General features: G+C 40.1%; 2 protein-coding genes across 2 annotated transcripts in view; one reads left to right on the top strand and one right to left on the bottom strand.

The window, feature by feature from the left end:
- Positions 1 to 1,867: 1,867 nt before the first annotated feature.
- Positions 1,868 to 3,860, bottom strand: ddx28 (DEAD (Asp-Glu-Ala-Asp) box polypeptide 28). Its single transcript, XM_022208730.2, has one exon. The coding sequence runs from the start codon at positions 3,673 to 3,675 to the stop codon at positions 1,957 to 1,959; it is 1,719 nt and encodes a 572-aa protein (XP_022064422.2). The 5' UTR covers positions 3,676 to 3,860; the 3' UTR covers positions 1,868 to 1,956.
- Positions 3,861 to 11,415: 7,555 nt separating this feature from the next.
- Positions 11,416 to 13,979, top strand: part of nfatc3a (nuclear factor of activated T cells 3a) — a 67,762-nt gene continuing 65,198 nt past the window's right edge. The window contains exon 1 of the mRNA XM_022208981.2: positions 11,416 to 11,981. Within this exon, the coding sequence (XP_022064673.1) occupies positions 11,891 to 11,981 (91 nt within the window). The 5' untranslated portion in view covers positions 11,416 to 11,890. The remainder of the gene's footprint in view (positions 11,982 to 13,979) is intronic.

Here is a 13,979-nt window from a genome sequence, read left to right as displayed (position 1 = left end):
GAATAATTACAGCATTTTGCAAGGGTCACTTGGGCTGAATCGGGACAAAAATATAAGTTGAGGGATTGGATGCAGTTGCTCCCCATGCTATAAGCGGACACTGGGTGCTTGTTGTTAGGGTACAGTTGGATGAAATGTGAGCCGGAGGGGGGCGTCGGGGGAGCTTAAAGATATTGACCCCAGCTGGAGCAGGATAACTACAGCCAAATTCCAGACATTCTGATGGAAGCCCCTTGTTACTGTCAGAGCCGTTAACACCTTCTGTCTGTCTGCCTCACACTGAGGTTTGTCTGCTCCTATAATCTCCATACTTCCACCAGCACTCCAGCATAAATCACCAGACACAGAACTGTCATTTCAGAATAAGAGCGCACACTGTTCCTAGTGAGAAATTTCAACTTTGAAATTTGCTGTCATCATTCGGGAGCTGTTTAAAATGATACCAAGTGAACTAGCTTCTGTAACATCAGGGTCACAGGACAAGTTATTACCTTTGAAATAAGAACTCAAAGATTTCCTTAACTCCAGCAGATTTTCATGTTGACACCTCTGCGATTTGCTTTCAATAAGCGTCCGCAGGCATGGAAGAGGGAAAATAAATCCTTTCAAGTACAGCAGACCTACCACACTAAGAGATGTCAGGTCTTGGCCCATGTTCAACTCCACTGCAGTTTGACTACTACTTTAATTTAAGTGTATCTATACTGCAAAACAAGCTACTGGAATCCACAATGCAGAAACTTCCACGTGCACTTGTCCAGTAGCTATGCCTGTAAGTATGAGTCCCGTTTAATGCAAAGACCAGAAAGCACAAAAATCTGGAATCATGTTTCGACTCATCAGAGCCTGTACAGAGTAAAATCAGACCAATGCTGCCACCTTGAGGTAAAATGCATGCAGTGCATATTACAGGAAAAAATGCTTAAAAGTTGTGGTGGAGAAAATGAAAAGGGATCAGCTAAGAATTCTACAGAAAAATGCAAACATTAAAACTAGAAAAGGTAAAACGGACAGCTCATACAAAAGAGAATGTATTTTTCCTTTACATTTCAGTCAGCGTGCTCCTCGGCAATATTTTTCTTGACTCAAAAATGGTCTGTCTGCATACAGTAAAGGCAATGACTGTTACCTTATTTGGCAGAAATCTTGGCATTTTCCTGTTATTTCTGACCAGTTGATAAACCAAAATGTAAATTATAGAAAAATACAATTAACAAAACTGCTTTTGTTGTTTTTTAAAGTGTCAATCCTTCTTGTTGCTGTTGAATTTTCTTTGGTGCTGACTAAAACGTCTGTGGGGAAGGGCTATGTATCATTCTATGTTCCATTTATCATAAGATTCTTTCTGAAGAAAACAACAAAACAGCAAAGAACCATTTTCAACATAGCCCTATCAAAAAAGGTTCCTACATTGTTAAATCATATACCTTTTTGAGATCCAAATTGAAGTCTCAAAGCTGGCAAGCCACTTGATAAAGTAAAACAAAGCGAGAAGAATATTAGAGTTTACTGTGATATGAAAGTACCTTTCTACAAATATTGCATCAATTGATTGACAATAATAGAAATACATAAAGGGTAAACAAGTCTGAATATACAACAAACTTATTTTTTACTTACAGCAAAATTATTGACATGAAGCACATACTGGCTGTTTCATATTACAATTAAACCTGTGCTTTACATCAGTCAGCAACACATAGATTAATCTCTGCAAAGCCATTTTGCATGTGTGTAAAGATTCCACAAATTTCATAGAAATTTACTCCAGAGAATGATGAAGCCAAACTGAGCAATTTTAATGGTAATTCTTTTCAGAGTTCATTATGTGCAAGTCATGGTGAGATAAGAAACACAACTAGAGAAGTATCAGAATACTGTATTTTATTTTAATCATAGCTGTGGTTCGAAATATATCTTTAGATATTGACACTTTAGTACAAACACTCAAAACATTTACTCCTCTGCATTCACTGTTTTGGGCTTTGGTTCATGTATTTCAGATTCCATCCCTGGCAAACTAGTTCTCCTACGTGCAGCTGTCTCGATCTTCTGCACCAGCTCTACATCCCATGGATGGGTGACAAAGCTGAGCACCTGCCCATCCTCCACCCCTCCCGCCCTCCCCACCCTCCCTGCTCGGTGGATGTAGTCCGTGTGAGATTCAGGGAAGTCATAGTTGACAACCAAACGCACTCTGGTTGTGTCCAGGCCTCGTGAAGCAATGTCTGTGCATATCAGCACATCGACCATGCCCTTCTGGAAGGAGTGGAAGATTCCAGCACGCACAGCTGCAGGCATCTCCCCTTGCAGACGTGCATGCTGAACCCCCATTTCTTCCAGTGAGTAGCCCAGCCAGTTGACGGTGGTGGACTTGTTGCAGAACACTAGAGCAGCGCCCCCTTCTTTGTCTTGTTGCATCTGCTTCAGGGCCTGATTGAGCTCCAGGATTTTGTCAGTTCCTTTTACCTTCAAGAATGTCTGTTTGACATGGGGCATGAGGAAATGCAGCATCTTGCTCTTGATAACCACCATTTTGCCGAGGTCCGTCACCTGGCTAAGCACTTCTCCGACACCACCTGGAAAAGTTGCCCCCACTACCAGGAGTTGGGCCTTATGACTCAGGCCGTGTGTTTCCTTGGGATCTCGCGCAATGTTTGTGTGCTGCAGGATGTTCTCCAGCATATCAGAAAAGCTGGGGTCAAACATAGTGTCAGCCTCATCTACCACAAAGAAGTTCAGCTCACTCAAATCCAGGCAACGTCTTCGCAGGGCCTTGACCAGAGCACCTGGAGTAGCCACTAGAATATGCGGACTGTCCCTTTTGAAGACCATCTTGATGTGTCCTACACCTCGCCCGCCACCCACAGTCCTTGTCAGCAGGCCAAACGGAGCACACAGAGTCCTGGACACAGCCGCCACTTGCTCGGCTAGCTCTCTGGAAGGCACGAGAATCACAGCGCGAACCTTGTGTGTGCCCTCAGCATACATCTCTGCCTCCTTCTCAGCCTGCAGTCTCTGAATAACAGGCAGGAGGTAACTCAGTGTCTTTCCGCTACCCGTCTCTGCAGCACAAAGAATGTTGTGACCTCTCATGACCTTTGGGATGGTCTGCAGCTGTACAGTGGTGGGTTGGGTAATGCTGTCACTCTCCAAAGTTTCCACCAGCTCCTTGCAGATGTGGAGTTTCTTAAACGTCACTGACGGTTTCTGTGCGTTGTCCTCCTTCTGGATTTCAGCAACGCAGGGTGCAACAGGTTTAACGTTGTTAATAGTGAAATAGTCACCGAATGACTTGTTATGTTTCCATCCCTTCGTGCTGAGAATGGGCTGCTCGAACTTCCCAAGGACGAATCCAGCAGACTGGTTCAGATTTGGGTTCTTACTCTGGATGAGCAGCTTTCCAGCTTTGATGGTGTGGATCTTGTTTTTACCGCGAGTCTGCTTCACGTTTTCAACGCGCTTCTGCAGGTAGCGAGGAACACGAATAACTACGATCTCTTCTGGCGTCGCTCCCGTTTGACAAAAGCGAGTCTGGCCGACAGAAAAGCAAGCAGACACTTTAACAAACTCTGAACAATAAAGTCTGCTTGTGCCGAGAGCTCTCGACGCAGCCAAAGCCAAATAGCCGACCTTCACGGACTGCATTCTGATGCTTAACGGGCTTGCTAGCATCCAAGAGTTAGCTGAGAAGAAGAAAAACGTGAATAAACGACAAAAATATGGAAGTGAAAGCACTTGAGTACGCTGCGAATCGCTAAAAGTCACCTTAAAGGTCCGAGAAACACCTTAAATCTGCTAGCCTCCTCCACTACTTGACAGTAGAATCGCCATGCTTTCGTGGCGAGTATTGATGATGTCAGTTGGCGTGGAGTGATGACGTAAGAAAAAAAACTATGCCTCCAAGAATATCATCAGAACTTTAATCCCAAATTCATGACAATTATTTAAACATCACTAAGAAATGCTAGAAATCCGGGAGACTATATACATTAGAATCTTTTGTTAAATTAATTGAGTTGTATCATAAAAAATATAAAGACAGAATGTTCCAGTGTTACACAAATGTGATATTTGCAACATATGCCTCTGTAGAATGTTTTTGTTGCAAGGAAACTATTTTAACACTTCGCGAATAAAATTAGGCTGATATATAAGTAGAAAATCTAATTATAAGTATGGATAAATACACTGAACGAAAACAAAAATGCATCATGCAAATAGTCTTCTTATCTGACTTAGAGAAAGTTACCAATCTCATTTCTATTGGTATAGTTAAAAAAGGTTTGAATTCAGCCAACTGTGCACAAAAGGTTTGTTAGCTGCTCAGCTGGTGCCAAATTCTCAACCACTGAGTGAATTCATATTCTCATCAGGTGCGACTTTAAAGGACAATAGAGAGTAATATGGGACACTTCTCATCAAATTTTGACAGGTCCCAATCAGAACATTGGACATTGGAATGGCAACGATGGTCTTAATAGCAACAATGAACATGGAGAGAATACCAATGGCTATAATGCACATGTGTCAAACTCAAGTCCCGCGGGCCATATCCGGCCTATAATACAATTATATCCGGCACGCGAGATCATTTTACATTGATTTATTATTATATTTATTAATGGCCCGACGATATGAAGCACTGATAACACACAAACTACAGATCCCATAATGCAGCGCAACAGTTGCCTTGCCGAATGATAGGTTATCTGAGAACATTTCCGCGTCATTTATGTCAAGTGTCTGTTATTGTCTGCAACATAGACATATAAAGATGGGGCTGCAACTGATCAGAGTTAAATGCTGAAACCGAGTCCGGTGTTGACAAAGATGTTGCAGATGACGACGACAGCAATGATGACGATGATGAAGACGATGAAAAAGATGATAGGATTACATCACTGGAGTCAGAGCTTTCTCTCCCTGGTGTTTTGTTGACTGTATACACAGTGCCACCAACTCACAAATGTGCCCTTAAGTCTAAATCTTCACCGTCGTCATCTTCCACCTCCTGGAGTAAAACGACAACATACATTATTATACATTATTTCAGTATTGTGGTCAATTCTTTACCATTAATAAAGATAATATAAAAAATATAGAGGAGTTTTCAGCAAAGACTTTAACAGAGAGAGGCTCAGCACTGACAGGCAGTGTGAAAGTGTCTCCACGAACTCCGCTGTTGGTGTGTCAGGGATGTTGGTTCTGCTCTTGGTAATTGCAACCATTCCTATTGTTCCCGTATCTGTTATTCCCATAACCATACCCATTGTTGCCATAGCCATTATAGCCATTGGTATTCTCTCCGTGTCCATTGTTTCCATTAAGACCGTTGTTGCCGTTCCAATGGCCATTTGTAGTTCGATTGTAAATAAGAGCGCCGTTTTCATCCTCACAGAACTGGCTGGCAAGTTTCGACTCCAGTGCTGAGAAAAGAAAGGAAGAAATTTGTTAATTTTTGGCACTTTACAACTTCTAAACAAAACACACTGATGAAGGAAATAAATTTACAACTTGTGACTGTGATCATCACCTGGCAGAGTATTGAAATCATCAATGAGGTACATGTGTTCACTGTCTGGGTCAGAGGCAATGAGGTTGAGTTCTCGTAAGAACTCCGCCCGTGTCGGATCAGAAGCGTTGACAATCCCCAGAGTGTACATCTCAGTGTTTGCAGCATGAGCCTCCCGCACAGCAATGTCAAGCTTGACCGGCTCTTGTTTATCTGTCTGACCATCAGTGATGACGATGGCGACTTTTCGTACTCCTAATGGGGCGCCAAAGAAAGCATCCTGAGTGGCCTTTCTGATGGCGGTGCCAGTGTAAGTGCCCACACCCAGATGTAAGGCATCTCTCCGATTGCCTGCAGGACGTCCTGTTCCTGAGATGAGCCAAGTTGAACTCTAAGTGGACATCCAGACTGTAGAGGACCAGTCCGATCCTGATGACGTTGTGTCCGACTGCGGTCCGGTCCACCAGCCTGGTGACGAAGTCTTTGATGATCTCAAACTTCTCAGGGCCAATGCTCTCTGAACTGTCAGTGACAAACACGAGTTCCATTGGTCTTTCTTTGCATTTGATGCCACATCCTGAAAAAATAATATACTGTTAAGTCTTAATGTCTTGTTCTTTGGTTTACCTCATCATAAAAGCTGCAGCAATTTATATTCCTATTTTGGTCCAGCAATGTTCAAATGACACTGTTGATGTGAAAGTTGTCTTAACTTTAGACAGATCCACTGCAGATCATTTTAGGGAATGACTGTAGCACGAGAATTTTATTATTATTGTTTTATAAATCATTTTTTTAAAACAACAATTTCCGGCATTTTTAACTCTGTCATTTCCTTTTTTAAAAAAAAAAATTAAAAACTACAAATATGGCAGATGGGGCAGGGCTAAGGGAGGGGCTCTATGGCATAGCAGCCTCTGATTGGACATCTTTGAACAAAGTCCCACCCCTTTGTGACATAGCAGCTTCTGATTAGGACTTGTCAAAATTTGATGAGAAGTGTCCCACATTACTCTCTGACAATAATCAGACAGTGTAACAAGTACACAGACACACTATAAAAGGCCTCCTTAAAATGCAGCTTTAGTCATATGACAGGATGCCGCATGATGGTGTTGTTGAAAGTGTGCATTGATGTGAAATTATGTGTTCCTGTCCCTCAAAGTCTCTGACAGCCTCTCCAAGCCCATCAGGAAGAGCGGAACAACATACCACAAGCAGCATCGACAAAATCATTAACTCTATGTATCACTGATGTGTGACTCTTTACTGGCTTAGGATTTCTGGTCTATGTGCCCACTCCAGATCTGCACATTATCATTTCCAGTATGATGTCCGTTCTGCTGTAAAGATGCTGTGTACTGGAACAAAAAATGATTATTCCCATATGTGAAGAGACAGGACATAATTTTATAAAATATTACATGCTGCATTTCTGTCTTTGTTCAGTATATACTTGTATGGCATGAATAAAATAGAGTTAATATGTGCAGTTTTAAACAACAAACTAATCAATCATTCCTGCACAAGTGTTCGACCTGGTCACTGCACTTTTAAGGTTTTCATAGATTGGATGAGGGTGAGAAAGAGCACTGTCATTGACACAACAGTGACAGTCAATAGTAGTCCACATGACTCTGAGTTCTGTTCAGTCCTCCTCATCAAAGACCAAACCGAAGACACCATGATGCACGAAAGAACACTCTTGTTATTTGAAAAATCTGACATTGGCAAGAAGGTAGACATCCATTATGTCTGATTATTTTTCGGACTTCCTCACCTTTTAAAGCATGTAACAACAGTATGTAGTCTATAAATTACTGGATAAAGGCAAAGACAGACATATTTTTCATGAGCCCGTCCTGGAGTTCTAAGAGGGATAATCCAGTATTGTTGCTTTGCCACCGGTGTGCAAGGTTATAAAAAAAGGAGACTAATCTCTCTAGGCATGCATCCAGAGAGGTGCCAAAGGGGAACACTTGACTGTTCTGTTTTGCTCAGTCTTTCTCCAGCTGTCTGATGGGAGTGGTGTTTTCACACTTTTGAGTCATGCATTTCTCAGTACATTGTTTCCTGCAAAGGACACTGGTATTTCTACACAGCATGCAAAAAATCAGCTGTCGGCATCAGTGCTGCTGTCACATCTAGCATTGATTGCACATCAGCCACCCTTAACATGTGCTCAGTGAATCAGCTCAGTGATTGATTTAGTGTAGCTTCAGAACATCACACACACGTTCAGTTATGGTCGCTGTCACATGTTGGACAAACCACAGCGCTGGCAGCTGGAATCCCAATGAACTTATTGACTGTCTCTTAAAAGAAAGTAAGACAGAACGACCTGGATATGTGCTAATAAATACGAAACACTGCTATGCTGCAATCTTTTTTTTAATGAAATGAGCCTCACCACTGCAACATAAAGACTGCATATAAGGGTTTATGTTAAATTCATGTCTGACCGGAGGCTGAACTGTCTTCACCAGGCAAGTCAATATTCAGTTTCACAGACTGAACAAAAGAGGGCAGCATTAAACATCACAGAAGATTTCAAGTCACCTGAAATCTTAAAAGGAGCAATGATGGCAACAGTTTGCTTTGATTTCAAAGTCTACATTTTCTTCACACAGACACATATGAAGTAAAACATACATTGTCTTTGGCTTTATTTTTCTGTTACTATAAGCTGTTCTGCATACTTTCCACCTTTTCTGCCAGAGCACTTTATCAGCACTACGAGTCTATTACTCAACCACACATACAAAAAAGACACAAAACAAAAAGTCAATTACAGATCTTCTTTTCATACATTTTCTATAACTTTGTTTTTTATTTTGCTTTTTAAGAACTGGCTCTGTGAACCTTCAGTTACTTATCAGCCGGCAGTCTGACACAGAACTGCATGAAATTTGATATTCGTTGACATTTAGTGAACATTGTGCATGTTGCCATGGTGCTGCAATGCATTTCTGCAGTGTGTGCAAACCCCAATCCTTGAAAGAATGACACCTCTGAAGCAGGACTGGTGTGGGGGCAGATGCCGTGTTTGTGTGTTTTTTTTCCTTCATAACTTTCTTTACTAGAACATAATATCACAAACCACATCTACAGCCTCCCACACAATTTGTTTTCTTTATCTTCTCCCTTCAAAGGTCATCTGCGAAGATAAGACATACAGGTAACCTGAATTAGAACCGGGTGGGTCTGCAGAAATGACTGCTGCTGCTGCACAGGAGAAAGTTCATTCAAGTCGTGATTGCCACACGGCAATATGATTAATTAATTATTTAATTTAATAAGAATTTAAAAATACAAGTATATACATGACATTGAATTTAATAAGAATTTATATATGCATCTGAAACATGGTTAGGTTTTCATTCTGTAAATTAAGGAACATGTATTAATCACAAAAAAATAACTGACATCTTTTTTATACTTTCTTACAGTTTACTTTGTAGTGTTCACAGAGTACTGTAGTTATTGTAATTAAGTATGGTAGTGCTTACAGCACTCTTAAGTTGGCAATCATATTATCAGTATTTTAGATTTCAAATACATATAATTTGAAAAATAAAATGAGTAAAGTAAAATTAAAACAAAGAAACAAGAAAGAAAAAAAACATTTCAACAGGACAATTGGTCATACACTGATTTTGAATTTGTTTCGCTAAATCATGCAAAACTTAAGATCAATGGGGACTTCTTTGAAGAGCATGATTAATCTTAGACTGGAAATTACATACATTTACATGTGCATATGAGTCATATATTCACAACAACAACAAGAAGTAAGTGCTGCATACGGGGGTCTTCAAAAGAGCGGCTGTCCAATGCTCCGAATACGTTTATTCAAGAAAGTCTGGATTCGTTAGAGAAAAGCATGTTTGTGCTATTTGAATGCATTCATGTTATTAACACATTTTTGTGAAATGGAATACTTTAATAGTACTTGTTGTCAGTCTGTAGAATGTGCTGGTAGGATTACATTAAAGTTAAGTAGTGACACCACTGATAATGGGCATTTGGAACCTTGAATGTAATCAAACAAGCCCATGAAGAGCTGAGAAGAACAAACATCTTTTGGGAAAGAATTGCATCATCGGGTGGCATTTAAGTCAAAAAGGGGTTAAAGTTTGTGCTTTTGCTTGGAAATAAAGACCACAGGAAATGTGATATTGATGCTTTCAGATGCATTTGTGAGCAGAGCGCTTGTCTGTACGCCCACATGCATCTAGCATAGGTACATGTAGTGTGTCTGCATCAGAAAAATAAGAGGGTGTTGTCAGCTGCATATGCAGGAGGACTGAGTTATTACATCAGAATCTGCAGTGCCGACATAGGTTTTAAAATTTTTAAAATGATCTTCTGTTTTTTCTTATTGTTGCCCTTGTTCACCTTGATTTTTGCCCTAATATTACATAGCGTGCTGTTTCTGTTGCTTTAAGCTGATTATAATCTAGGATTGGAAGAATGAATGGCAGTAGTAATGAACATAATAAAAACTTAAGATATTTTATGACCTTGCTTATCAGTGTTGCAAAAACCTTTAGTAAAACATTAAAAACTTGCTAGACAGAGGCACCCATTGTTGATCAGCCAGGAGCCTGTAGCTTGTGTGCTTGTCCAAGTGTGTACATGATGGGGACAGCAAAGAAACAATTTGAATATGTCCTACATTCTGCTAATAATGCAAGTTAATTGCTTGCAAATGTCAAGAGTTTGCACGACTAGTTTGGAGTTTTATCTCTAACGTGGTGGAAGCAGGAAATAAGTGACTACTAACACAAATGCTGTCAGACAAGAAGCTCATCAAAAGCAACGACCCATTACAGCTTCATTGTTCACCTCTGTGTTGCTTAGCCAATAAAGATTTACCTGAGGAGACTGATAGGTTGGATAGAGGCACATAGGCTAAAGGGAATGGAAAAGAACATATAGTGACGGATTTACCATTGCTTTACTGTAGCTGCAGATTTCCTCTTAAATTATCTTTGGTAGGAAATGCACAGAACTGCATTGTGATTTAAATAAACAAAAAAGGTACAATTTTGAGCAGCAATATGCAATCTAAGTACCAAAAATGCACAAGATGAAAAAGTAAGGAGTGCATATTTCTCTTTGACTGGCCATTAATGCCAATCTTTTCACCATTTTTGCATTTTTAATTAAAATTTTAGACATCCAGTAAATGCAAGATCGTCATGTAAACAGCCAATAAATGGGAGAATCAATCCTCTCAGCTCTTAGACAAAGCAGCAAATGAAAACAAATAGCATTATATTTGCAGTGATGCCAAGTAACAGATGCTATTGAGGCAGCACCATCTCCTACTACCGAAATGAGTGACGAAACCATGATCCAGATGTCAGTCACCTCTTAATACAAGCTAGCCCATTCACAATGCTAAATGAGGCTGATTAGAAATTAATGGGCCTCTGTGTGTCCTGACAGGCTCTGGGGATCTAAATGTAAAAAGTACAGCATGTCATTATACTCACCAATCCTGGCTTGGATTAGAACCACACAAAGAGGTTGGATTGAGAGCCAGGTGCAATCGGGTGTAATCTAATGGTGGGTGGATGGAAGAGAATGGAGGAGCAATTAGATAGAGGGAAGTGGCTGTAGTTGCTGCAAGGTCATTCAAATGTTTGTGTGTTTTGGTTTGCCAAAAATAGGAGGACAATAAGGATGATAATGGTGTGCGTGAATTTTAGATTAATGCATTAGATGTGTATAATGTACTATTGTGTTTTTCAGTAACTAAAGAGTAAATTTTAGCCTCATAAACGGCTTATTAACTCCATGGAGGTGTGTGTGTGTGTGTGTGTGTATGTGTGCGCGCGCGTGCCCCTTGTTGTGTTGTGTCTGCTGACGTCACCACTGGAACTGCCTTGTCACGCGGGGTTAGTAAAAGTTGGGATCGGAGCTCCGGAGAGAGAGAGGCACCGACAGCAGGAGAAAGAGAGAGAGAGAGAGAGAGAGAGAGAGAGAGAAACCGGGGCAATTATACGAACACTTCATCGGCTTTAAAGCGAACATTAAACACACAGAAACACTTGTTTGTTGTTGAGGATAAACCGGGAGTCGGAGACAAACAGTGACACCGGGAGAGGACAGAGGGGGTAGGCGACTTTCTCTGAAGTTGAAGCCACAATTTCGCTCGTTGAAGGAGGCAGCGACCCGTGTTTTTTCCCCCTGGATTTGTCAAACGAAAGAGGAGGGAAACGCGGCTTCGTCTATGGCACGAGTTAAATGAGTAGAAAGTTGAAGTTTCGCGGCAGTCGGTAAATGTTGTGACATTTTAGGACGGCGTAATTTCGCTCCAGCGGTCGACGGTCGAGTGGCGGGGTAAAACCCAAGCTGTCAAACCCGATGACTACTGCAAACTGCCCCGGGAATGAGGAGCTGGACTTCAGACTGATCTTTGGAGAGGACGGGCAGCAGCAGCCGTTAGGCCCCGCAGGTCAGTGTATTTAATAGTGCATGTACTGGTAGTAAACTCAGGGTAAAATGTGCTTTAACCGAAGTTACACATCTGTCACTGCCGCCTTACTTCGGCCGGCAACTTTCTAACCTCAGTCTCAATCAGTTTTTTTTTTCCCCAGAAAATAACCCCAGCAAGTGTTTATTTACGTTAGTACAAATATTCAAATATTACACGTCTCTTCTTTCGTCGACGTCAAGCTAGTGTTCACACCAGCAGCTGTCATTAGCTTGACATGCTAACTTAGCGGGTTAGCACAAGTGCTGTCACTGTCGTTTGTTAATTTAACAACCGAAGTTATAACTTGCAAATGTCTACTAAATTTTTGTTTGCGGCTGACAGCGTGTCAACTCTTAACCTCACTGCCGTTTATCTGTGAAGGGACTGTCTGCAGCAGCGTTGTAGTTTGGTTTGATATGCTCTTCAGTGTGAGTATGGCTGAGAGAGGGAACAGTCTGAATGTCACTGAGACACATTTCTGCAAAGTAGCACATGCTAATGTTGACAGAACTTTTATTCGCTCAGTGTTTACATAATAAGTTAAAGGAAGGGCAGGCATGCCGTTGTAATATTTGCACAAAACAAAATGGGGATTGTATTATTAGACTACAAATACTGCTGCAGATATTTATCAATTATTTTCAAATTTAAGCAAATTGTTTGCATCTAATTCGTATGAGATATCAACTGATATTCGTAAATGGGCAGATGTTATGTTAGAGCTCCCACACAATTTGTGGAGAGTTATGCGAAGCTACAAAGAGAAAGACAAAGTTCCAGGTAGACTGTTTAAGTGTAGATATATCGCATAAGTTGGAAAATAAATAATTTACAAAGGAAACAATGAAATATAATAAGGGAAAAAACACAAATACAATTATTATTTTTTAGATTTCACCACAATGAAGGACAGGCAGAAAAAAAAATTGGTCTGGATCTTTTATCACCACATGTCATATAGACTATGTTTTTGTATTTGGCACAGATGGGACATACTTGGCCCTAGGAATTAAGTGTTTTAGGATAAGGTCAAACTAATACAAGCAAATTGAATTCTGTTAAAGTTTGCAAACTTTTTCACTAGCCTAATGGGTTACAATGGGAGGTTTAAAATTAATTATTTATTTTTAACAACTCAGCCAATCCTGAAAATTTTGAATTTAGCTTGCCACAGAAATGATTGGTTGGTTACTTTTCTTTCTTCGTGTGGTGGAGGTCACAAATGTTAGGGACATAAATGAAAGAAGAGTATGTATAATAATCAGTAATAATTTTATATACATTATACTCTTAGTATTGAAAATTAACTTCATATCTGAGTAGCTGAGTGATATCAGGATGTCTTGTGTTTTTAAATTGTTGTCTATACATATATCACAAGTTACACAAAGAGTTATAATAAGACACAATAAATTATAAGTGTCTGTGTCAATAACAGGACTTCTCAGTGGATCTGTGATCTCGAATATATACCATACTCATTGAGATGCTTTGAGTTGGAATCTAAACAAAGATCTTTTTGGCATGTCTGCTCTTTTCATCAGGCTCAACTTTCCTACAGAGATGAGAAAGCCTTACAAAAATCCCCCCAAAATCTCAAAGAACAGTATTTATCTTCTATATGGCTATCTTGAAGACCGATGTCATGTAAAGCAGAGGTGAATTAAACAGCTTTTGCAATGGGTTTAGTTACTAAAATGTATTAAAAAATCATCATAATTGTTTAATGATAGAAACAAAGTAAGTGATTAGCAGAGCTTAACTGTCAAGGATTGGATATGAAATGGCTGATGTCTATTTGAAAGGACAGAATTTTTAGATAAAATGGATGCTTTGGGTATGCTAGCATCATAGGCTGTTAGGTTTTTCCATTATCAAAGATACTGTATGTTTCAGACAGAATCCTAAGGAATATGTCTAAAATGATTCAAAAAAGCCATTTTTTCAGCTGATACTATGTGGCAGTCATAAAAATTA

The sequence above is a fragment of the Acanthochromis polyacanthus genome, chromosome 2 (assembly GCF_021347895.1).
Source record: "Acanthochromis polyacanthus isolate Apoly-LR-REF ecotype Palm Island chromosome 2, KAUST_Apoly_ChrSc, whole genome shotgun sequence".
Lineage (NCBI taxonomy): Eukaryota > Metazoa > Chordata > Actinopteri > Pomacentridae > Acanthochromis > Acanthochromis polyacanthus.
The sequence above is the reverse complement of the archived record's forward strand: the minus strand, read 5'-3'. Positions and strand labels throughout refer to the sequence as shown.

Bases quoted from the DNA above. Each gene is read 5' to 3' on its own strand.
- ddx28 (XM_022208730.2), bottom strand. From the start codon at position 3,675: ATGCTAGCAAGCCCGTTAAGCATCAGAATGCAGTCCGTGAAGGTCGGC.